Genomic DNA, 24,372 nt, shown 5'->3' on the forward strand with positions numbered 1-24,372 from the left:
TGTTTTATCTAGGACAAGTCCGAATCTTTTGATAAGTGACGAAGAGATCAGACTAAGTTTGGTCAGTGAGTTTTGCGCATGGCCACCGGCGCATAGGTGGAACCCACATCCAAAGTACACATTGTACTGTTCGATGATGTTGAAAGGAAGTACTCAACACTGGAAGAGTACCTCAAAACCCTGGCCAAAGAAAAATGCTCTGTAAAGCTTTCACGTGAGTACTTAATACATAACCTGCAATCAGAGTTTAACAATAGTTTACAAAAAATGTAGCTTTGCCGTACTCTCTTAAAAAAATAGTTGAGCACGCTTTCTGTCTTATCAGAAACAGAAATTAAATTGTACGGCTGTCTATTTTTAATCATAATCTGACGAAGGTAACATTTTCTTTTGTAAATACAATCGCCAGCAAAATTGTTTTAAAACACCATTCAAAACTCACTTTAGCAACTTCTATTAGGAATAATACCTGCTAGTTTCTAGTTTGTTGTCGTGTAACAATAGAATTCCTAGTACAACGAAATCCTCGGATATACCCCTGTATCGTGACCCAAATAAAAATGGTAAAAGCAAACCGTTCAGAAAATATACTCGTTACATGATTTGACACACAAGTTGGACATGGAGCCTAAATTGTGCCAATATAGGATTATTGTTTTTCAGTTTGGCATGACCTTGACAGTCCAATAAATAATTTATTCGACAGTGCTGTATGACTCTTAGCAATCGTCGCTGTTAAAAAAATAATTGTAATTGAAACAACAACGTTATAATAAAGCACAGTCACAGATTAGCCTAACATTTCCATAAAATGCTTATGCTTCAACTTCTCTCTATAAAAAAAATCTCCTTGCATGCACGACCAACAATGTCAAAAAAGACAACAAATAAATTAACTTGGGTTTGTATTCTTTGTTGTTTATTATATAATATCACTAAACAACAGATAATGTGGATTTTCTGCAAGAGATATTGAAAGATAGATTCACTAGTTATCATCTGGTCTCGATTAAATTCGTTCCTCAATAAAGCTTGCTTATTCGATTAATGACGCCCCGGTTTCCCAAAGCAGGATTTCCCTACAAAACGTCACGCGGCATAAGTCATTCTAATCTATTGATTTCAGAAGGATCCTAGGTGGTGCTCGAGACTAAATGCCAGTGTAAGGGCCATAAATTTTCAATAACACAACACGCATTGAGAATCGGAACGCAAGAGAGTGCATTACAGCGCTTGCGCTGTGGCAAAACCGGCTATTACGTATTGAAATGTCATGACACGGAGCAATGTATCATCGGTTTTTCCTAGATAAAGACTCTTCATGACAGTTAAATACATTTTTGACGCTGAATTCAGCAACCCAGGTTTTTGTTTTCCGATTTCATTAGTTTCAGATATTCTTTAACTTTCTATCATTGACAATGTACGCAGCGCCGAGCGGTTTTTCGGGTAGCTCTCTATTTGATTGCGCCACAATTAAAGTTTAGGCTCATGGTTCTCATTATCATATAACCATCTAAAAATTGTTATTGACTAAGATGTTTGTCCTAGCGGTACAAATAATCGGCCTGGATGTTCGCCTGAATCTCGGGCTCCCACTTATCGCCGTTGCTAAGGAGTTTCTCTTTGTTGTACAGGAGCTCTTCATGCGTCTCAGTTGAGTATTCGAAATTGGGCCCTTCAACAATAGCGTCAACTGGGCATGCCTCTTGACAGAAACCGCAATAAATGCACTTGGTCATATCGATGTCGTACCTGAACGCGTAGACATACAAACACACAAATATAGAGACAATGCTCTTGTTAGTTCGGCGTTCAGATTAGAGTATCTACTACGAAGTAAGGTGAATATATATAAAAGCATAGAAAAACGAATCGTGGCGCATGCTTAGATAACGAAAGACGGCTCATTATTTGTAGAATGGAGTGATTCTAAGGTAGACTTTTTCAGAGTCATTTTCATTGCCTCTACAGTGGTATGTGGGAACGGCTGCCTTCTTGTTAATTGTGATTAGAAATTAGTGTGATTTTAGGTATTCCCACTTCCTTCCGTTTAAATTATGGACTCAAGACAAAAAGGCTGCTAAGATGGCTGACTAACTTCGAGAGGGGTTGAATTACAGGCCTTACACTACAAGACAGTACCCACCTCGTTGTGCGTCGACTTCCATCAGCACGCTCTTCCGCCTCAATAGTGATTGCTTGTGCTGGACAGATGGCTTCACACAGCTTGCAAGCGATACAACGCTCCTCGCCGCTTGGGTAGCGTCGAAGTGCATGTTCACCACGAAAACGCGGCGACAACGGACCCTTTTCAAACGGGTAATTGATAGTTGCGGGCTCTTTGAAGATACTGCCAATGGTGACACCCAAGCCTGCAGAGTACCAAATGTATATGATATATCATTGCACCAGGACAAACTTGGCATATTATTAAATATTGATCGAAAAAAATGTATTCAATCTTCTTGAGCATATCTGCCTTTACAGTGCATGCATAGACCAATACTGGTTAAAATTTAAAGAAAGATCCCATATACCTACTTATGTTTGTTGTAAGTTAGATTTTTGTATTTCTAATGTCTAATTGATTCTTTGTATTGCTGAATGGCTGACTAAGTTACAAGCTCGTTCTGCGACCTCCCAACAACGGGACGCTTACCACGTATGATTTCGCTAAAAAAGAACTGAGTGGCGGCACGATCTGTGATTGCGTTCCACGACATGTCTTCTTGAACATGCTCATTGTTAACGTTCTTAAATTCACCTTTTCCTGTTAGTGGTGATGAACGCTTAAAACCTCGCGTGCCCGCAGAAAACCCGCCTGAAACACCAAACATGAACGGAACAATTAACAAAGTAAATCGCAGTCACGATTTGTACTAGTATACTCGACTCACGGCTTGTTTTTTACTCTCATGTCAAGTAAAAATCAAAATATTTTACTATACAACTTCTAAGACTGCTAATTAATACTTGATTTTTAACCTTGCGATGCATTTTTACTTTTATTAATAATTTATTACAGATACGTAACCACGACAGCAAATTTTCAGCAGTTTTCTGCATTATAGAACACAGACATAAGTGCTAATTGTGCATCTCTGTTATGGACCATTTCACAAATATATCTCAAGAATACTGGATACGATAGTATTCGCCTTCCACTGTCACCAAATTGTCCATAGAGTAGCTAGATGCTTGTTAAATAATTCAATTTTTTTGTGATTTGAGATAGCCGGCAAAATAAATAGAGATCCAATAGAACGGCCTGACAAGTTTCTCCTTTATAAGAAGAATCGCGACAAACAAACTTTCCTATAACGTAACGAGTGAAAACATTTTTTAGGCGCTCTTCTTACAGTGGATTCGAGTTTTCAAAATATGATCGATTTTCTGGACCTTTTTTGGTTGGGCTTAGTATCATTGATGTTCAAGACCCCTTTTCCGTAAAGCAGCAATATCACTTTAATGCTAAATTCGCATGTTTTCGCCTGAATCGAAAACGAACAGCTTTGACTTATTCGATTTTTTTATTGGCCAATTTGATGATAACTACACTAGTTTACAGTTATATGCATACGGTTACCGACATTTTCTATGGACATTTCATTGTTGACCTCCAGGAGTGACATTAAAAAAAAAGAATTTTACCCATACAAAATGAATTTTTTTGTACAATTTTCGTGTGTATAACGAATGCTAGTTTTTGTGAATCAATACATTTCGGAACAAGATGAAATTCAGTACATGAATAGCGTAAATTCGCTCACCATTGGTTCGAAGAACGGTTCGAGTCAGCCCGGACATCTTCATTGTTATTGTCAAACCTCGATTATTAGCGCATGTCTGGGACGCGCACAGTCCGTATTTTTCTTCTATTAAAGTTATAAGTAGCTATTCGAGGCGCTAAAGCACGCCTAATTTTTATCTTAAGATTGGTACCTTCCTAGCAATAATTTCGTGAGCTACACTTATATCAGAACGTGCCACAATAATCAAAAAAGTTAATTTTTTATAATGTTGATAGAATGCTAGATACGTCACTGGCCCCACGTGTGGTTGTTATGGAGCGTTCAGGGGTTCGGGTGTTGGACAGGCGAACGCCGAAGATCTCGTAAAAAAAAACGTGATTTTATTTCAGCTGACCATTTAGTTAAATTACAGCCTAGTAAAGTGTTCCCGTTCGTGTAAGGTGTGTCTTGTGGACAGCCGCTGTGCGGCGCCACTTCGTAGAACAACAGAAGTTCCAAGTGCTTTTCGTGAAAAAAACTCAACCTACGAATAAGATTCTGACGTCGCTGAGTACTTTTCCGTTTATTAACAATCACGATTAGACATTTTTGTTATTTATTTAACATCATTTTTGTTATTTAATTAACATCAGTGAGACAATATGGGTCGCAAAGCAAATTATGATGAAAAGCCGAAACGCGGCAAGGGTCGAAAATCACGAGTGCAGCCACCCCCGCCGTTGCTAAAACAACTAAAAGCAAGTAAGTCTATAATTAGTCAATTTCTAATTACTCTTGCACAGCCCATGCTGAGTTAAGACAGATTTAGGGCTTACAATTCATTATGAGCTGTCCTAGCTAAGTTACATACGAGTAAATATCTGCTCATTAAATACACTATTGATATTCAAATATTTACTGTTGTTTCATTGTCCAACATACGGGGTTAAGCACTTGCCTTGGACATTTGAGGTGCAAATGACAGCCTAATATAACATTCTATTTGTTACTGCTATTGTTGTTATTGGTTATCCGTTAGCCTATCTGTTACTTATTACATATAGTTTTTAACCGTTTGAAAGTACATATCACTCATCTATGTTAGGCAAAGCACTAGGTTGACTAGTCGAAAATCATTCTGCTTTCGTCACCATACGGTAAAATCAATCCATTGAAGAGTTCTATCATACTTCACGACAAGGGAAGAGAGTGCATTCGAATTCGATTATTAAAGAGATACAAGTAACAGGTTAGTAGCTCCCGCGCACCAAACAACCGTCTTATATTCAGTTACATGTGGAAGTTTTGCGCTACTCATCTCATGCTTGCTCTAGCCTATTTTTCAACCACGTTGTGTGTTTTAAAGCACTGTAAAAACATCAAAACCAATTAATATCATCAACGTATTAAAACTAGGCACGCTATAATAAGCATGAGGACAGTCTAAAGAGATATATTGCAACGGTCATTTCGATTTGGTCATAGGATCATAAATAGGATGAACACAATAGCTTTTTGTTTATTTCGAAGTAATGTTTACAACCGGCACAAGACAAGGTTATGCACCCATGATAGCATGGAAAACCAACAACTTATAGATACTAATCCGACGGCCTTTTCCATTATGCAAAATGGGACTTCCTTTAGTTTTCATCAAATTAAGATACTTATTATCGGCGTTGGTATCTACTGTATTTTAAACGTGTTTTCGCTGCGATACAATTTTACAGAAAATGAACACAAAAAGCTATCACGGAACCAACTAAAACGGCTGAAGAAACGCCATCTCAAGGGACGATTAAGCAACGATGGAGCCAAAAAAAATACAAAGAAACCTGCCTCTCGGCTTGATAATTCCGAAGCCGAACCCGAAGCTTTTGAAGGTTTGTATAGGATTGAGCATCCTTTCTTTAGGCTAATATGTTTGGCTGCAGAAAACAATTTACTGTGAATTCCAAAGGAGTTACGTTCAAGCATTTTTTTCATCCAATACATTTCGCATAGACGTTTTTTTTAATTGTTAATGTTGTATATACTTCTACTTCGTGTCAGTGTCCTGTTTTGAATTAAAAAGTATGGAATTAGAAAATGTATCGGCTTCCTTTCGGTTCAAGGCAGAATATTAATTACGGTGTGTTTCTCAAAATATACCGTGTATAAACGCGATATATCACCAAAAGTTATATACAGTTTTAGTGATTATAACTTTAGTTTTTGTTTACATATAATTAATACTAAATATTGCAAAAGAATCTACGTCAAATGACTAATATTTCTTCTTATTGTAAATGTTCAAAATGAATGCAGCTCTGGTCGATACGCTACTGCAAACTTCAACAAATCATTAATTTGCTGTTATGGCGCATTCCCGCTCAATTGCGTCTTTTGAATCTGTTACTGTAATTGGTTTTCTGGCACAGATGCTATCTTTAAAGTATCTCTACGAGAAAGCATACATTGGCATAGGCTCTGGCGTATGGAAGGTAATTTTCGAATCCCCTTGTGAATTTCATTTGATTTTTATCAAAGTATGCTCTTACATCATGGTGATAGTATACAAATGCCTCGTTCTGTTAAAGATAAACAATCAAAATTTTCCCGAACGCGTGGTCAAAGAGATTCTCGCAGTACATTCAAATAATTGGTACCAGTGACCGCAATGTTAAAAAAGATACGTAGGTTCTGTACCTTTAATGCCGCATCGCATTGCAACTCCCCGCAAATTTAAATGGTGTCCCTACGTAACATGTGTATTCACAGTCGGCCAGTAAGCGCAATTGAATCGACTTATTACACCATTTATTTGAATGCAGCTTCCTTGCTCCAAATATATGTCTCTAAAAGCTGCATTCCGTTTATATTTTTCTAAAATAGTTTTCTTCGGTCTGCATTAACAGCATGTACCACTGTTAAAATACAAATTTTCTGTTTAGAGTGTGTTATGCGATGGACATTTGATTTGTCGACACCACGCTTAGAACTTTATTATGCTACGGATTTTTGGGGTGTTCGGCTGTAACTTTACTGTTTGCTTCTTTGGCCGGTGGATCTCGTTAATGTTTCAATATTGTACTCCCAATAGCCTTTTAAAATAAATTTGTTTATTCAAAAGTTAATCTTAATCCACTATTTTTTCCAATTGATTACACCCTGAAAAGAAAAAGTAATCAGAATCTTATGACCCGTCATACACATATGTTAAGACGTCCGGTACCTATAGATGTATATAATTAAACAGAAAAACTTATTACGTTTAATAATAATTATTATCACTATCATTTATGCATGTAATCGTCCATATGTTTTCAGAATTCTCGGACAAGGAGGAGCAACAGCTAGCTAACATGGACGAGTCTATGGAAAACGACGACAAGACAAAGGCCCAGGAATACACAGATGATAACAAAAACTGGCTTAAACCCAAAACTAGGTCAGGGTCTAAAGGTGGAAAAGCATTGTTTGATGAGAGTGATGATGACAACGAGGGTGTCATGGATGACGACTTCACAACGGCCACTTCTGGAGAAAAAAAAAAACATGATGGGGTAGGTTTATCTAAATCCCAGTTAATAAAAAATGAATATATGTCAACACGAACTGCTAACATTGCCGAATTACAAGAGAACTAGCAACAATTTAATTCATGATAATTATATGTTACATCCTTATATAAAGTGGTCATTCGTTTTTCTGCCCATCATCTAGTTTTTGTTCTCTGCGTATGGATGAGACCGTGTTTTCATTGCAAATTGTTCTTTATATGTTTTTTTAGCGTCATTACGGGACATAAAATAATGTTTAGATTCGAATGTACCTTTATTAATTCAGAGGTGAGCGCTCATTGTGACGCTGAACAAGGGAAATGATATAATAGTTATTGTTATTAGAAACCGCTTAACAAGTCATCAATACGTTTGCCTCACGTGTCATTTAGGTGGAAGGCGAGGTAGAAGATTTTTCGGATGCAGAAGAAATGCACGTTGAGCGTAAGGCAAAAGAACTTCTGAAAAAACAGCAGGAAGATGCCAAACTCGAAAAGGATGAACTGGAGGTATTATTACCTTACATTTATAATTTACTTTCTATTAGAACCTTTCTATTAGATTTAAGCGTTATAAAAGAAGTAGGCTAATATCGTAGCACATTAGATATAATAATGAATCAAAATAAGAATGCAGTAGCACAGGAATCAAAGGTCATTAACGAAGAGTGATAACCTTAATTATACAATATATAACTTGAACATAAAAAATGTCACGATCTGCACACGCCGATACCTTTTCAAAGGGCTCCAGGTCCTTTAAAGATAATCATATATGAGGGTACTGAAATTTAAAATTTAACTTGTATTTGAATTTGAACATCTAAAGCAGTTAAGTGCTGCGCCTACTGACTGTGATCGACGGTGTGCATTGTAGCGATTAGCCGTAACAAATGTCCGTTATCCATCTTATTAAAACACCAAGTTCATAACCTGCTTCCGTTCTTAAAAGGATACTAAACGGATGGGTGGTAGATTTTCGGATGATTTTCGCCTGCCGACAGCCGAAGAAGTGGCTCGCGAACAGGAAGAGCCTCAGGACATGGCGACTATCCAGCAACGAATCAAAGACATTTTATATGTTCTCGCTGACCTTGCATACCGCGGTGAGACTGGTCGCCCCCGTCGTGATTATCTTGAACAGCTGTCAAGAGATTTCTGTACCTACTATTCTTATAATGACTTTCTTATGGAGAGATTGATGCAACTGTTTATGCCCGGTGAGCTTGCCGAGTTCCTTGAGGCAAATCAGGTTCAACGGCCGATCACTATCAGGACGAATACATTAAAAACTCGTCGGCGTGAACTTGCCCAGGCGTTGCTCAATCGAGGAGTCAATCTGGATCCGCTTGGCGAATGGTCTAAGGAAGGACTAGTCATTTATAACTCCCAGGTAGGTTTGGTACCGAAGGCGTCTGGCATGCATTGCCCAACTAGGCCTGATATTCAGTAGTGTCTTACATGGAGAATCTACTCAAGTTCTTATAGATTTCGAGCTTTCATCATGGCTAGGATAGCTTAGATAAGAAAAAAATCACACGATAATATGCGCTGCTATATTGCCAGTCGCGTGTATTTCGTAGCCTGTAAACGATCAACTTTTGTTACTTTGATGTAGACGGCAAACATATTCTTGCCTGTCCATCATTTGTCTGTTTGGAACACACAGTGTAACCACGTTGCAAGTAAATGCTATATATTTGCTCGCCTGCGTATCGGTTTTTTTCTCAGGTACCGGTTGGTGCGACTCCTGAATATCTTGCTGGTCACTACATGCTTCAGGGTGCTGCGTCAATGTTGCCAGTACTGGCATTGGCGCCTCGGGAAAGTGAAAAAGTGCTCGACCTTTGTGCTGCTCCTGGAGGAAAATCGGCCCACATTGGGGCCCTAATGAAAAACACTGGCGTTTTATTTGTTAACGATGTGCAGCCGGACCGTTGCAAGGTACTGGCTTTTTCTTAGGCTAAGTAGTTAGTCTTTGGCAGGGCGGTAACATTTTGTTTTGCTATCCATTTTATGTGCATCTATACGTAAAATATGCTTGTATCTCTTGGCAACTGGCGATCGAGAAGTGAAATAACTAATTGTTGCGACAATGACCTTTTATTTTGTATCAAAGGATACCATTATTTCAAATCCCTAAACATGAAAATCGATGATAAGGTGACTCCTTATGCAGCCGCAGTAAGAATGCATTTTTTGGATGTAAATGATAATATAGGGTGGAAAAGATATGACATGTTACATTGAACGAATGGTCAGTGTGCCGTGTACTATGACAAATATCTCCATTTTGATAAATTAGAGTGTTAATATTTAACAAGTGTTTGTTGAACTTTAATATATAGGCGATCATAGCGAACTTGCATCGTCTTGGAGTTACAAACGCTGTGGTAAGCGCGGTAGATGGGCGGAAATTTAGCAAGGTAAAAAGTAGTTACAAAAATATTAAATGCTGATGAATGAAAAAGATCCGATACATTTCCTTATTTTTAATTTATGTATATCATTATTGGCGAACTATCAACCTATTAGGAATCTGGCTTCTGGTATGTTTCGCCAAAGCCTATCATCCTCTGCAGATAATAGTAGTGCCTGTTTGTTGTTTGATGACACTAGATAATGACCGGGTTTGATCGTGTTCTGGTGGATGCCCCCTGTTCGGGTTCTGGTGTTATGTCAAAGGATGAAAGGGTAAAAACGTCGAAGGACGCTAAAGACATTCTTCGCTGCGCGCATTTGCAGCGAGAATTGCTGCTTACGGCAATAGACTGCGTGGATGCATTTTCTCCAAGTGGTGGATACATCGTCTACTCTACTTGTTCAGTTCTAGTGGGTATTCTAATTCTGTATGTAAATCGTGAACCATCATATAGGACCGAATTCTAGTTTGCGTTACCAAGTTGACGAAAAGAGATTTGGCAATGGATGTCTGACCACCATATGGATTTTTTTCTAGGGTGAAATTTGGGGTGTACTGAGATTATCACTCATTATCAAACAGGATTTTGTTTTCGTAAAACTAAGTGGTCCACTAAAGATTTGGAAAATTTAATGTCCTTTTGATGCGTTTTCTACACCACCAACTAGTTAAGGTGTGTATGCTTAGAGTTCACTTAGTTCTCAACCAATACTCTTCCATCATTTTTTTCTAGCCTGAAGAAAACGAGTGTGTCGTGGATTATGCTGTCAAGCACCGCCATGTCGAAATTGTTGATACTGGTTTGAAATTTGGCCGCGAAGGCCTCCCGCGCTATCGAGAGCATCGGTTTGGACCACAGATGAACCTCGCTAAGCGTTTCTACCCCCATACGCACAATATGGAAGGATTCTTTATCGTTAAGCTGAGAAAAGTTTCAAACGGCCCTAAACTCCCTAAAAAAATAGCTACTAGCCCAGGTAAGTTATACAGGTGTATACTCTGCGTTTTTGTTGCTTTCTATAAAAACAATTTTCTTTATATGGTACAAATATACACTTACACTAGGACAAATTTGGCGCGATTTTTAAATCGTTCTGTTACGAGTTGAAGTCGCATTTCCTACTTCATGCGCATATAAAACTAAGCAATGTAAAAATAATATTTTTTTATAAACCAACATGGTTTAATACTGTTGTTCTAATTTTAAATTTTGAGCTCTAATTTTTTTAAGCTCAGTGTTTGTTTAGAGTGCAAAAACTTTATAGATAAACGTTTAAAAATTTAAAAGGTCAGACGAAGTGGGATGCAATTTGCTAATTCACAGGTGTTTGATGCTTTTTAGAACTTACCCAACAAGCTAACAAAGCTCATTCGCGTTCGGAGAACAGAATTCTGAAAAAAAGCACTAAGAAAGCCCAACAAACCGGAGCTGAAGGTAATACTAAACCCAGGATTTTGCTCAGAAAGAAACAAAAGCTACTTGAGAATAGAAAAAAACAAAAAAGCCGACGGTCTTCTGTTGTAAACGGTAAGTCTCATAAACATCTATAACTTAGCTCAAAGAATCTAGCAAAATGTGTCTGGCCTACTATTTGTGGTAAATAATGAAATAGAGTTCAACGTAATACGGCTTCAGTAATAAAGATACTGCTAAGCTTTTGCGGCAAAAAAATTAGTGCTGTGCTTTTCAAGACCTATAATATGATATTTAAACACGTAGCACTAGTCCGTATATTCTTTTTAATATGAAATCTTTAAAATATTTTAATAAAGGTATGCTTCGTGGTAGAAACAATAGTTCAACATTTTTTTATTAATTGCTTTATAAAGTAGTACTTTGTTTCTCTAATACCAACATGCTATATTTCAATTATAGGCAAGTTGATGCAACCACAAAAAGCCCAAAAAGTTAATGACTCTAAAGGATCCGTGCCAACTTTCAAGGAGGATGAAAATGTGAAGTCAAAAGTGTCCAAGAAAGCATTGTTGAAAAAGAATGTTAATGGAGCCAAGAAAAAGTTATTACAGCCGTTAGCGGGTGTAAAAAAATTTGTGAAGCGGTCTGGAGAAGCGCTGGCGTAGTTAGAAGGTAGTCGCATATTAGACGTTGTGGAAACACATTGATTGAATAGGAACTAGCTTCGAATAAGACGTTACATGCTCTAGGGTCTCGAATATGGTGAAAAAAGGGTTACGGGCTTCTAAACGTGCTATTTAGAAGGAAGCTCCACGCGTTCGTTCACGTGTTGCTTTGTATACTGAACTCCTTAGCAAAAAAAAAAATATATATATATATAACGAAAACGAAATACAATATCGATAGTATAAAACTTAATGATTAACATAATGATAATGTTGTATAAAGTAAATTGCAAAGCGTGTTGCATTTTTTATAATTAGCAAAGATGGCACTCGAAACGTAAAATAAAATAACGCTGACACGGAAGTTAATTCTGCATACTAAAGATGCATACCTCTGTGCGGCTGCGCTGAAAAGAAATTAATAAAGTTGTTTTTAATTTCATCGTGATCTTGCTATCAAAATTGCGCTTAATGTACGATAGCGAGGGGTATCATTTTGGGCAAAGCAGACTAATTTAGCTGCAGTCTGGCAATGGCGCACCTCACATTAAATTATGATATCGATGATAAAAGGAGACATTTATTAGTAAATAATATATAGAACCCGTTGTTTTTATTTCCTATGCTCGAAAAGAGTGTACATCGATAGTTATAATAATATAACTGAAATTAATGTGCACATATAACGCCCTCATTTCCCGATACAAGTCCTGCAGTACACGTCCACTTTGAAATATATCCCCGGCCTGTTACATAGTTTTGTAGGGATTGCAGAACCGGCACAGGTCCTTATACAACCGTTTCCTCTTTCGGATATCACCCAAAAGCCAGCTCGAGTGCGTTATCTTTAGAGGAAATAGTCCGGTTGGGGCTTTTTTGTTGGGATGCCCCGGCTTTCTTGAGGGGCTGCCTCAAATATCGTGAAGTCTCGTTGAAGGTACTCGTCTAATTCCAGGATCGCTGCTACGTTTCCGCATCTACAATACATACGGTTAAATGAAGCGCACATCGATCACAAGTTAATATTAATTATATCTAATACAAAATTGTTAGTGTGAAACTTATCTGGAGATATCTTAGATGTTCTAATAGTGAAATCTAACAATACGAATTTGTATGCACAGATCATTCATCTGCGTAATTATAATTTTACAAAGTAGCAATAATTACAACGGTTAAGTATAATGAAGCATGTTATGCAAGTTTTTAATTAAATTTGTCAGAGTGTTGTTGTAAAGCTTTTTTCTAAAGGACAATGTCTTACCGGTAACAGTAATTAGGCGCGGACCAGACAGTAAGAACGAGTTCATTAAAGTGCCACTTGTAACCCTCCATAACCAGTTGATGAGCCCTAAAGTGGAAATAGGGTTTCATTACTGTTTACTAATTATTATATAAAAAATGTCCCAAAAATGTTCAACCATCAATGTCATTAATTTCTGATTGTTCTTTTTCATTATTACTATTTTGTATTATTATTATTTATTCTTATTATTACTATTTTGAATTAATATAGAGTAGATATATATTAACTTTCGAAAAGAAGAAGTATTTTGAAATACTATTCCTATGATAATGTAACAAAAGTAAAAATATAATATTGCGAGTAGCTTCAGGCGGACCGACCTAAGCGGCTTACAATTAACCCGAAACGAAAAGTTTGAGATGTTCAGAATATTAATAGGCATTGGTCTAAATAACCAAGATTATCAACACGATTCACCAACGAGAAAAGAGGATTGTAAAATTATAGCGAAACTTTCTAGAAAGTATCCGTCGCATCTTGAAACGATGAAACCGGGAAGATTATGTTCCAACAATGAACTATGGGTGAAGATTCTTGGCGCAGTTTATGGGAAAGATTGTTTGGAGCGATGAAGCTACATTAAATTAGATGGCACAACAATCGACGTAACTGGGCACTGTATTATACTAACTGAACGACTGTAAGTCCACATATTACACACAAACTTATTAGAAGTTATTGTGTGGTGTGGCACTTCAAGCAAAAAGTTAATTGAACTATTATTTCTCGATAATACATTAGCTGGCACCAGTTACTTCAATGTACTGCAACAATCTGTTTTACTACGTATTCAGAAAAATGGTAAAAATGGCGCATTCGTTTCAAATTTTCGCAGCAGGACAAAACGTTTCAACACTATAATCGTCATGTATCAGCATATCTTGGGTCCGGATAAGCTGGACGAAGAAACTTTATAGAATACCCTACCCGTTTTCTGGACTTAATGCCAATAAAGTCTTTCTTAAAATATACCGCAAAGTCTATGCCAGAAAACCAAAAACTTTAGAAGATTTAAAAGCTGCAACTAAACAAGAGTGAGTCACAACATTACCTGGGATGTTTGATAAAATTAGTGAATCAACAGACCGCCGTTGTCAGCAACCTATTGACCATAACAACAATAAACAATAATAATAAACAATACTAATAATAATTTTAATCATCTACGCTAGGAAGAAGGGATATTTTATCAAAATTATTTTGATTATTCAAAAAAAAATTAATTATTTAGAATATGTAAATAAAAGCTAATGCTATATTGAATCATAGTATACATTTTTGGGATAACAAAATTCATCTCAGTCAATTGCATAGTAATTATAGCAACCGTCGTAGTATCGGTATTTGTTTCTAAAAAATGCGAAAGAGCAAAGCATTGTATGCAACAGCCAAGTAAACGTAAAAAAATTCAAAGTTTGCTTCAGAAAATCTAGTGTCAGAAAACATTTGATGACGAAAAGCTCGTCTGCAATATTAGAATTTCTAATTTTCGGACGCCGAATTCACGAGGCAATCATAGGACAAATACCGTTATAATAATTGATCACTTCGAGCCACTTACTTTACCTGCAAATCATATCGATGTTATTGGCCGTGTTAAATTGTTGGACAACATCGCTGCCAAAGAGGTACCCAGCGCCACGAGGGCTAACACCCCAACCCTGTGTTTCCTCGGGGTCAGACCACAAAAGATCGCACATGGGACCGTCATGGGGCACCTATCAAACAAGCAAAACGTAAAAAGCAAAGTAATACGCGTTTCGCAATATCTGTAACGGAAATAATTTTTTCGAGCTATATGTCAGTGAAGAAGACCCGTAATTAATAAAGGTGGCCGCGACGTCCTGTAACTGTTGCACACTTTAAACCGTTAAGTATTATTCAGAACAGGTAGTTCCTAGCGCGAAACGAAGTGTGTTTACGCCCGGATTCAAACCTATACTTGACACACGCTTTAGCCACTGAGCTATCATGGGGTTGTTCCTCGGAACATATGAAAATTGACACTCCATGGTTAAACTAGAAAATGTTTCACTCAAAAATATTCAACAAATTTTAAACGTATAACATGATTTAATTTGAATTGAATGTGTATTTTTCAACAATGACCTTTGATCTCATATGACGAAACATAGCCTTCGATGCTGGTGTAGAGAACGAAAGTCAGACTCTTCAAGTGCGTTGTTATGGGACAGCTCTAAATGGGAAAGCTAAAATTGCACACAGTTAATTGCTGTCACCGAAACGGGGTCGTCAGTATCTGAGCCTGTATGGTTACGGTTTAGCTCACAACTAATTGCCTCAAACGCATACCTCTTGTTTACGGTCGATGGTACGAATTTGGTCGAGCCTTTGGATCGATGGCGAAAGACCACCATGCACACAGAAGATCTTCCCGTCAATGATAGCCGATAACGAAAGGTAGTCAAAAATTTCTGTACAATATCGCCACACCGTAACACTGTTATATTTGCGGAGGCACTCATCGTAAAAGCCGTACACCTGTCATCATAAAACGCGATTAAATAAACAGACGTAGGCAAGCTTCCATGTATCCTCTTTCATTATACCATATATTCAGTAGAGTCGAACGAAACAAGAGCGCTGCCGCTATACGCTCCATAATAGGTACCGCATGATGCACCACAAAAAATTCAAACATGTAAACATTTCTGGTGTGAACTGAAAACGAATCGAGCTTAAAAATGATTGAACGTGTAGTTGCTAATAGACCACTAACCTGTGTAATCTGGCGACTTTCATGATTGCCACGAATTAACGTAATTCGGTCAGGATACCGCACTTTCAGTGCTAGCAGCAACAGGAACGTCTCAACGGAGTAAAAACCACGATCTACGAAGTCGCCCATAAATAGATAGTTTGTGTTGGGCACATCACCACCTACCCGAAATAGCTCTTTCAAATCGTAGAATTGGCCGTGAATATCGCCGCACACCTGCATGACGATACGGGGAAGACGCGCACAGGCGAACATCGCTAACAAACTAATAATGTTCATTGTTTTTTACTTTGATAAACGCTTATTGTAATCTATCATCGTTTGAGATTCATGTAACTACTTACTGTGACAGGGGCATCCACCGTCTGCACGTTGCTTTCCTCGATGAGAATTTCGCGCGCCTTGGCGCAAAGTGCTTTCACTTCGGCTTCCCGAATAATTTCACACCGACGTAACTGTTCGATCTGACGGTCCAAATCAGACGTGGAATTTGCCAGGCCATTTCCGTCGGCCATGATGCTACTGGAGTTGCCACTTCTTGCTCGTCAGTAATTTGCCGTTTGTTGTCTCAACAACGCGGTGGACAATAGGCCTCGAAGAGGTCAAGACTCCCCGAATCGAATGAGATCTCTAGTCGCAAATGGACCAATAAATAATTAGAACTAGACGTTTACAGCGAGCTACAGAACGCTGCAACGCATTTCATCTAAGGTGGCGAATGTCTTATAGTTTTAGGTTATAGCGAGCAAATATGATAGAGTGGGTTTGCCACAGATAACAAACGCTTTATCTTCAATATCTGAGGTTATTAATTCGTTGGCCATTCGCACTAATGGTTTAGTGTGATCAAGACGAACTAATTTATACTATAGCTTACGAGGTATTTGATAATCACGTTCCATTTTGCAGTCAATACTGTATCTAAAGAAAGAGTGATACTCTGTCAACGAAGCATAATTATTTGAAACGTGTTCGTCATTATTAGCGCTAGCTTGGCGGTCTTATTTCTTGTCACAGTCAAATGTCGCCGACAAAAAAACAATCTCGTCCAAAATACTCATCTCAAACTATTATATCTGTCCCATATAAGATGATTGTGATTTCTTGATTTCCAAACAGGCACACACTTTAACGGCATTCAAAAACAAATTTTGAGTGTAAAACGTTGATCTTTTACGGAAATATCGATTATATAGAATTAAGCAGCCGAGGCTGGTGCTTGAACATGCTCCACACATGTCACTCTGATCCTCACTAACAAAGTATATTTGACTCAGGTCAGATATTCATGCGCATCGTAAGTAACTGGGTAAGTTGCGAACTTGATTTTCAGCATAATACTTGTACTAATTAGGGCTATTATTACTAATAAATAATTGTTTCGATTTCAACACTAGGACTAAAGTAGGCGGTAGCGCCAGGGGTTGAAAGCCAGAAGGTTTGATTCTCGTCGAGCGCATGCAAACTGACGGGGGCTAGTACTTGCGCGTTTGTTATTATACTATATAGTTACGTTTTTGTGTTCATGCTTGTCATTTATGCTATACATCTCGGTCTAATAATGCGAATACACGACTAACGGCCGTTGAAGTTGTCCGAACTAATTTAGGTGTTTCTGCGGCCACATTTTTCAAGTCATCAGTCTTAACAATACCTCGTATGCAAATATTGAAATATATCGATTTCTACTGCATCGATATGACCACCAGATAGCGAATTATTTTATTGCTTTCCAATGTCATATGCAACAGTGTGCTAATGGGTGGGTAGTCGTTATGAGATGAGAAAATTAACTTTTCTCCCTAATGAACTTTTTGCTCGATTAACCTTCCTATTTACTAATTCCCACTTATATACGATACTGATTTGAACCATTTTTTTGGAATAAATTTACCAACTGAACTAGATAGAGAGATACAGATATATTAGGGAGGAGACTTGCTATCTTCGTCAAGAACTACTAACAAGATTTTTCCATTTGAGTATAAGCTAATAGTTAGTCATCGGCAACGAAGAAACCCGATTCTATAAAGGTTAAATGAATAATAATAATAATAATAATTTTAGATCGTAAATGAAGCATGTCCATAGTGTCGATGTAAATAAAATAAACGTAAGCTTTTAAAAACCTTTTCAAAATGCGAGCCCCATGCCCTATGCGTTGTAGCTATTATATTCATATGTAGATACATTATCATTTTACAGAAAATGTCTGTTCCGCGACCAGGCATGGCTCTCGTTTGGCAGTCTCCTCCACGTGTTTACCTCTGGCTGGCCACTCAATGAAGACCTTTATTAGCACTCTAAAGTCTGCAAGAAGTGCCTTTTCTACTAATACTGCTCATGGCCATATTTGCCGGAAGCGTTACATCAAAATAAGCTTGACCGCACTCATTCCGCAAATTCACACAGTACCTCGTTTGTACGTAATATATAGGTCCCCGTTATATTATATTGCTTCACTGTTCACTGCCAAATGCTGTGACTTGGCGTTTTCAGTCTGACTGTTTATCCCAGTATCTCTCTGTTTCGAGTTTTATGTCCGGTATTGCCACTAGGCATTCCATCTGACGGCAGGTTGGCTTCGAAACGAAACCTATCTATGCCCGACCACAGCGTGTCCTTTGGATCAGCAGGCAAATACGTTACCCACTAAACTATCATGGGGCAGCTTCTGCTACAACTTTCTTAAACTACTCTATCTTGTTTCTCAATTAGACAAAAGAAATCGTGCCAGCTACATCGCAAGCTACCGCGAAAGTATTCGATAATTGTTTCACTGCATAAACAATACGTCCTGTCGACTTTCATACCGACTTTCGTATCGTCTTTAATTCACTCAGGTAATTCCCTCTATGAACTCGGCTTTGTATAACTTCCGTGCCTGTTTTAACCTATTCCCAACTTCCATCTCTTGATGAACTCTTTTACATACTGTTTATGGTAGTGATGCTAACTAAGAGATCCTTGCGCAGATGCAATTAGCTCGAAACACTTCCTTTCATCAAATCACAGCACTACGTCAATCGCTATAACTAGCGTTCACTACTACCAATAAGAAAAAAAGATTTCTTTTTCGTCTTTCTATTCCGTTTCTTTCTACCATTACAAATAATGCTATGCAATAATTACTAGCGAAACGGTTAATCACTAGCCCATTTATTTGCTTGGCCACATCAGGTTGCAAACACGCGAAGTAAGTGTTGGTTGACAGTCTTTTACCACAGAAACAGACAGAGAGCGACTAACTCATAACTGTTGATCCCCTTTCTCCGGGAAACAGAGACAGTGGCACAACGCCACGATCACGAACGGTCAGTCGTAATCGGTAGTTGACGCATCAGCAGCATGACGCCAAGGACGCTCTGGTCACCGCATTACCAACGTGTGTAGTATAATAGCTAACTGTTGCGATTATATATATATCGACTTAATGGAACGAGCACGAACCGGCCAACAACAAGCTTTCTGTAGCACTGCACTTTTACAATAGCTTCTTTACTTTACGATCACTTGGATTGTTGATGACAGTAACAAATACCTGCTTACAGATCGCCACTCTGAGCGCCAGCACATCGGCGCCCTATCCGTTCTTTTTTGTGTTTCCTCTATCTCGTGCCAGCGTCACCATTTTACGGAGGAACCGAGTAACAACCGGCGACAGGTCGCCGGGTCCACTTCACGAGCGGTGATGGCTTGCGGTGCTGTCTCTGCCACGACAACCTTCGAATGTTACTCAAATCACCCACTGCATGCTATCATCCACCTAAAGCCTTTTATAAACCGGCTTTTCTACTATACGATTTTAAGGGATAAGCTGATAGCACCAATAGTGCTTGCCTTTCGTCGCTGTGATTGTCCCTATTGCTCGTCACAGTGCCGTCAACCAATTGCCTGCTGACTTGGTGCAAACAACAATAGCGGCGGTAGCAATCGAACGGCAGAATGGGCTGGTGTTCAACTGGACAGGAGACGGTAGGAGATGTACAGCGTTTGTCGTTGACAGGGGTGAGCAACCCAGTTGGTTGTTCAACGTAGTCACCAAAGTGGCGGCGGTATAGCAACAATAGATAAATGAGTCAGCGTACTGGAAAAGTGGCGGCTTCAAACCGGCCTGCGGTGGCGGTTCTGGGTCGCAATCGCTATTGCAGTTGCTAGTAGCCAATGGTCATTTTATTTGAGTGGTGACGGCCGCCCCGCTATCAATGCGTTGCCGGCGGGGGCAGCGGCAGCGGCAACGACGGCAACGGCGTTAGCCGATGTTCGGCGCATTCTTCATGATGACGGCGACAGCTAACGATTCTCATAGGTGACGACAGTGTGAAGCGGCTGGCCTTTTCCTTTTCTTTCGTAAGTACAGATCAACGAGTAAGAGAGAAAGGGGACTTTATCCGCCGCCGGCGGGGAATCGATACGCCCCTATGCCGCCGGAATCGTCTGTCTGTTGTATTGTGAATGTATCATGATCATGCTGACGATATTCTGGCTGTTTTCCGCTAGGAGCGATTGCAGACAGACTAAGAACAGACTAGGAGGGGAAGCCATGGTAAGTCAGCGACAAACTACTGGGGTATGTATTTGACTGCGTTTTTGTGAAGCATCAGGGAAGTCTGTCACCGTCACTGGCGGAACAAGGCGAATTTGTGACGCGAGCGGAACTTCGAAACGGTTCAAAGCGACTTTAAGCTAGCGCGGTAAATAGTGGCTTTAATAATGGGGGTATTACCTAGCAGCTGTGTCTTACTGAATGAGCTGGGTCTGAAGACGATTTGTTAGTAAAAGAGATTCGCAGGCTTCGATTACCCGAAGCGTAGAAGGGCGGAATGATTAAGCAATAGACATAACGCGACGATGTCTCTAATAATATTTCTCAAAGCTTGTATTAGATGCGATTTTTGATATTGCTCAAATAGCTCTGTTTATAAAATAGGGTCCTCTATTTGTTTATCTCTACTGTTTAACTGAGTTTCACCATTTATTTTGCCAAAACTTCATACAAACAACACGTGATGAAGTATAGCTACTATGTCGTTATCTCGGCCTACTATCGGCCAAATGATGAATAAACCCTCACTGAAGATAGACCTGCAACAATTTTAAAAATTCCCTGTCTTCTTTCGAGGCTAACCACTGTCTAATATTTCTCGTTTTCCCCCTCTCATTCAATTGACTACTCAAAAATTTAACGGTTATTTTAATGTAATGATGAGTACGATGCGAATGATCGAAGCTTCATCACGAAGGGCAGCAGGCAGTCGCGCTTCTAGGTATTTGGCGATTCCGTCGTCCGCTCCGGATCGGACATCAGCCAATCAGCGGGTTCAACGCGCTGGGCATCAAAATAATCACCCACAGCCCCGCGACCCGTCTCCTACAACCCCTCAATATTCTCACATATGTGTCCCTGGAAACAATGTCACGTTCATTTTCTTTCGTCTGCCTTCTGCTCGGCAAGAGGCTGAGTGGCCACTCTGTCTTGTTGTTAGCAGCGATGTCACCGCTGCCCGCTGCAACCTCAACGTGTAGGAATACACCGCTGCAATCACGAGAGTGTCTGGGAGGAGGAAGGGCGTCGCTCCGCAGGACCGCAGCCGCCTGCCACAGCAGCATTGTCTGTCGTGGTAGCAGCGCTCGCTGTCGAAGTCATAGACAGCATCGTCGCCGCCGCTGCTCCGGTCCTATCCGCCCGATCGCACGGTGCTGTATAATCCTAGACCCGCCGTTGTAACCCTATCGCCGCCTCTTGAAGGCACTGTATGAGCAGCGCCGCTGCTGCGGCACTGCCATCAAAGGCTCTCGCGCTGATAGCCGTCGAGCGCTGTTATTTCCTTCGTCGTTGTTGTCGAAGAATGTTAAAGTCGAAAAGGCTACCGTCGCCCCTCCTTCTGCTAGACGAGCTCTTCCTTACGTGTGATGTTGTCGCGCTGGCGTTCTGCTTGCGCTGCAACCACCGCCAGTGAGGGGTTCGATGTCTGGTCGGACGGGACAGCGCCCAGGTGACGGCGCTGGACGTTCATCACTTTGAAAACGAACGTTGATTTCGTTTGTTGTGCTATGGGTCCGATGGGTGAGGAGGCGGCGGAAGCGGCAAGAGGCCAAAAGGCCGTAAAGTGGTAGGTGGTGTGCGTGGTTGTCTGTTTGTACTGGTGTGCGTAAGTGACTCTATGCAATTATTGGCCGTGGCTAGATGGCAAATTAGGCTATCTACCGAGAAAAAGCAACTGTGCTTTATTTGATATATAACGCAGGTAATGATGTGCTAGCGTGTTCGAATGGCTATGTAAGTGCACGGGTGCATTGTGATTGTAGTGCGCAGTTACGCTCCTGCCTAGCATAAGCTCCACCGGTGTGCGGGACAAACGAAAAAGCAAGAGAAGGTTTGCTGTACGAACGAAAGCGAAGCGGTAAGATTGATCGAGTCCCATCGTTGCCATGTTGAAATTCGAGCTAATCCGCTATTGGTAATGCAGCAGCGAAACTATGCGAGTGCCAGTCGATCAGTGAGTCAGTCGTTAGTACTGTTGGCTGATGTACGTAGCTGTGGCAGTACTTTGGAGCGCCGTAACAGCAGCTGCGACGTTCCACTAGCTGCACAACCACTACATTTACTGTTGCTGCAAACGGCAGCAGAAATCGACTCTCGTAAACAAAAGGGGTCGCTGCAGCGTCACCGAAACTGGTTGCTCAGCGGGACGCCGAACAACAACGAAACCCCATATTCGAAACCTACGAACATTTGCTTCATTGTCGACACCGGTCGCTGACAAAGGAGGAACGACCCGTAGGCCCGCAGCAAGCATCACGAAAAAGGATAAACTTTGTCGAAGGAACGCAACAGAAACAACAGTGATAAGCCGCATCAACGAGGCACTTGTCTGTGCTCATGCGTAAATTGCACCTAGGTGTAGGTGTAGCTCTTTAGCCGTGTGCGTGATAGAATAAAATCAGCAATAAACAAAGGCGCGAAATGAAACAATTCGCGCGATATTTGGACGCACGTTTCTTAGCTTGATCACTTATTTGACTATTTGAGTTTGCTCAGGCAGTCAGGTTAGCAGGGCGCTGTCGAAAAGAGACGTTGCTGCCTGCGGAGGCAATGTTCAATGATGAATGCAAGATGGTAAAGGTTAGAACCGCGATACCGCGATCTGGTTTGAGTTGAACGAAGTCTTCGAGAGTGACAAATGTATATGTGTGCGTTTGTGAATGGATTGTGATTAGGAGAGCCTTCGAATTAACCGAATAGCGGCGAAGGAATAGCAAGAACGGTAGAAGAATAACAAACGGAAATAACAGCAGCGCCTCGCCTACCGAGTAAGCCAACCACAACAGCCTTAAGTGCTCGATTCTAGGTCCATTCACTGTCGCCATTGACATCTCGGGAAGAAGAGGGAGCCGATGAGGGATAATGCTCTCTTGAAAAAAGCAGTAGTCAAAGTGAACAACAACAAAATTTTCCATCGACAACGAATTATTCAACGGATACATTAACCACGCCAAAGTCAGTTAATGTCATAAAAAGAGGACACAATAGTAACACATCTTGGACATGTTGTTCGACATTACAATTGACTGAACACGTGCAGGAATCAGAACTCGTCTCTCGCCGATCGCAAGCAGCAGCGTTACGTCGGGCAACACAATTTACGATGGGAAACATTCAGACTGTTGGGCCCAATGAGGCTCTCATTGTGTCAGGTACGCAGTGAATATGAGATTGTGAAAAAAAAAAACACCTATGCATAGCCAAAGCGATTTTTAAGTTTATAATCAATATTCAAGCATACGAGTATAACCGACTGAATAGCTCGGCAATCAGCCAGCTTGCCATGAGGTTCGTTGCACTAATTATATGAGCACTCTAATGCTTCCAATTGTAATAGTTTATCCCATTAAAAGATCATTAGCTTGTGTTGGCGTGGGCTCAGCGAAGGCATGTTTTAGCTATCCGATCAAGAACAAAACAAAACATGATAAGAATTGCTTTTTCAAGTGTTACCTTTGTCACTTTATAAAAATGTTCTACTTTTCTAAATGACATTGACTTATGTGTAGAATCAGCGTATCTCATTTGATAATTCTCGATGGCAGACAGGTAATTATTGAGCATGAATGAGGCAACGTCAGTTATGCGAGGTAGATATAGGGCATATCTGGGGGAGAAAGGAGGCAATACCTATCTATGTATGTAGTTAAACGCAGACAGCAGCCTAAGCTTGATGGTTAAAACGTACTAACATCTGGTTAGATACAATTTGTAAGTTCAGTAATAACATGCTGCGTTTATAATTGATATTGTACGTGAAATGTAGTTCAATTAGTATACTTTAAGTCAATTAGGTTGACGTCGCGATTTATGGCGTAGTGGTTAGAAAGCTATTTGCAGGACGGAAGTAATTTTCGAGCTTGCGATTGCGAGTCGCCGAAAGAGTCTCTTTTAATAAGAAAGTACGCGTTCAATTACCTCTTCGTATAATCCGGCTCACGGTTTAGTCGCTGACCGTCGAAACAGATGTTGTTCGAAAACGCCGATGACATTACAGGAGG

General features: G+C 39.9%; 4 protein-coding genes across 7 annotated transcripts in view; 2 read left to right on the forward strand and 2 right to left on the reverse strand.

Annotated features, from left to right (window-relative positions):
* Positions 1-892: 892 nt before the first annotated feature.
* Positions 893-3,865, reverse strand: ND-23 (NADH dehydrogenase (ubiquinone) 23 kDa subunit). 2 transcript variants are annotated; one of them, XM_022849855.2, is made up of 4 exons: positions 3,774-3,865; positions 2,768-2,824; positions 2,150-2,375; positions 893-1,755 (listed from the first exon to the last, which is right to left on the reverse strand). In XM_022849855.2, the coding sequence occupies exons 1-4, from the start codon at positions 3,814-3,816 to the stop codon at positions 1,548-1,550; spliced, it is 534 nt and encodes a 177-aa protein (XP_022705590.1). In that variant the 5' UTR covers positions 3,817-3,865; the 3' UTR covers positions 893-1,547. The 2 variants fall into 2 exon arrangements, with proteins under 2 accessions (XP_022705590.1, XP_022705589.1); XM_022849854.2 differs by having other exon boundaries at positions 2,663-2,824; positions 3,774-3,862.
* Positions 3,866-4,062: 197 nt separating this feature from the next.
* Positions 4,063-12,221, forward strand: LOC111269921 (uncharacterized). The gene is made up of 11 exons (XM_022849845.2): positions 4,063-4,496; positions 5,465-5,617; positions 7,044-7,279; positions 7,669-7,785; positions 8,228-8,668; positions 9,007-9,219; positions 9,624-9,701; positions 9,895-10,107; positions 10,431-10,674; positions 11,040-11,225; positions 11,574-12,221. The coding sequence occupies exons 1-11, from the start codon at positions 4,397-4,399 to the stop codon at positions 11,777-11,779; spliced, it is 2,187 nt and encodes a 728-aa protein (XP_022705580.1). The 5' UTR covers positions 4,063-4,396; the 3' UTR covers positions 11,780-12,221.
* A 137-nt stretch (positions 12,222-12,358) lies between these two features.
* Positions 12,359-19,998, reverse strand: LOC111269924 (serine/threonine-protein phosphatase 4 catalytic subunit). 3 transcript variants are annotated; one of them, XM_022849851.2, is made up of 7 exons: positions 19,375-19,998; positions 16,170-16,455; positions 15,826-16,041; positions 15,399-15,587; positions 14,652-14,803; positions 13,044-13,130; positions 12,359-12,756 (listed from the first exon to the last, which is right to left on the reverse strand). In XM_022849851.2, exons 2-7 carry the CDS (start codon positions 16,338-16,340, stop codon positions 12,627-12,629), a joined length of 945 nt encoding a protein of 314 aa, XP_022705586.1. In that variant the 5' UTR covers positions 16,341-16,455; positions 19,375-19,998; the 3' UTR covers positions 12,359-12,626. The 3 variants fall into 3 exon arrangements, with proteins under 3 accessions (XP_022705586.1, XP_022705585.1, XP_022705587.1); XM_022849850.2 differs by having other exon boundaries at positions 19,367-19,997; XM_022849852.2 differs by lacking the exon at positions 19,375-19,998 and adding an exon at positions 18,761-18,927.
* Positions 19,999-20,353: 355 nt separating this feature from the next.
* The window catches only part of Flo2 (flotillin-2), a 20,603-nt gene continuing 16,584 nt past the window's right edge, over positions 20,354-24,372 (forward strand). Inside the window, exon 1 of the mRNA XM_086972294.1 lies at positions 20,354-23,523. Coding sequence (XP_086828420.1) covers positions 23,475-23,523 — 49 coding nt within the window. The 5' untranslated portion in view covers positions 20,354-23,474. The remainder of the gene's footprint in view (positions 23,524-24,372) is intronic.

This window comes from Varroa jacobsoni, unplaced genomic scaffold (assembly GCF_002532875.2).
Source record: "Varroa jacobsoni isolate VJ856 unplaced genomic scaffold, vjacob_1.0 scaffold_1424, whole genome shotgun sequence".
Taxonomy (NCBI): domain Eukaryota; kingdom Metazoa; phylum Arthropoda; class Arachnida; order Mesostigmata; family Varroidae; genus Varroa; species Varroa jacobsoni.

Excerpts from the sequence above, each read along its gene's own strand:
- ND-23 (XM_022849854.2), bottom strand. The coding sequence starts at position 3,816 with ATGAAGATGTCCGGGCTGACTCGAACCGTTCTTCGAACCAATG. Across the intron at positions 2,376-2,662 it reads TTTTAGCGAAATCATACGTG|GCTTGGGTGTCACCATTGGC; the intron begins GTAAGCGTCCCG and ends GGTACTCTGCAG. Across the intron at positions 1,756-2,149 it reads GGAAGTCGACGCACAACGAG|GTACGACATCGATATGACCA; the intron begins GTGGGTACTGTC and ends CTACGCGTTCAG.
- LOC111269921 (XM_022849845.2), top strand. The coding sequence starts at position 4,397 with ATGGGTCGCAAAGCAAATTATGATGAAAAGCCGAAACGCGGCAAGGGT. Across the intron at positions 4,497-5,464 it reads GCTAAAACAACTAAAAGCAA|AAAATGAACACAAAAAGCTA; the intron begins GTAAGTCTATAA and ends ACAATTTTACAG. Across the intron at positions 7,280-7,668 it reads AAAAAAAAAAACATGATGGG|GTGGAAGGCGAGGTAGAAGA; the intron begins GTAGGTTTATCT and ends CGTGTCATTTAG.
- LOC111269924 (XM_022849851.2), bottom strand. The coding sequence starts at position 16,340 with ATGGCCGACGGAAATGGCCTGGCAAATTCCACGTCTGATTTGGACCGT. Across the intron at positions 14,804-15,398 it reads CCATCGACCGTAAACAAGAG|GTGCCCCATGACGGTCCCAT; the intron begins GTATGCGTTTGA and ends CTTGTTTGATAG. Across the intron at positions 12,757-13,043 it reads GCGCCTAATTACTGTTACCG|ATGCGGAAACGTAGCAGCGA; the intron begins GTAAGACATTGT and ends TATGTATTGTAG.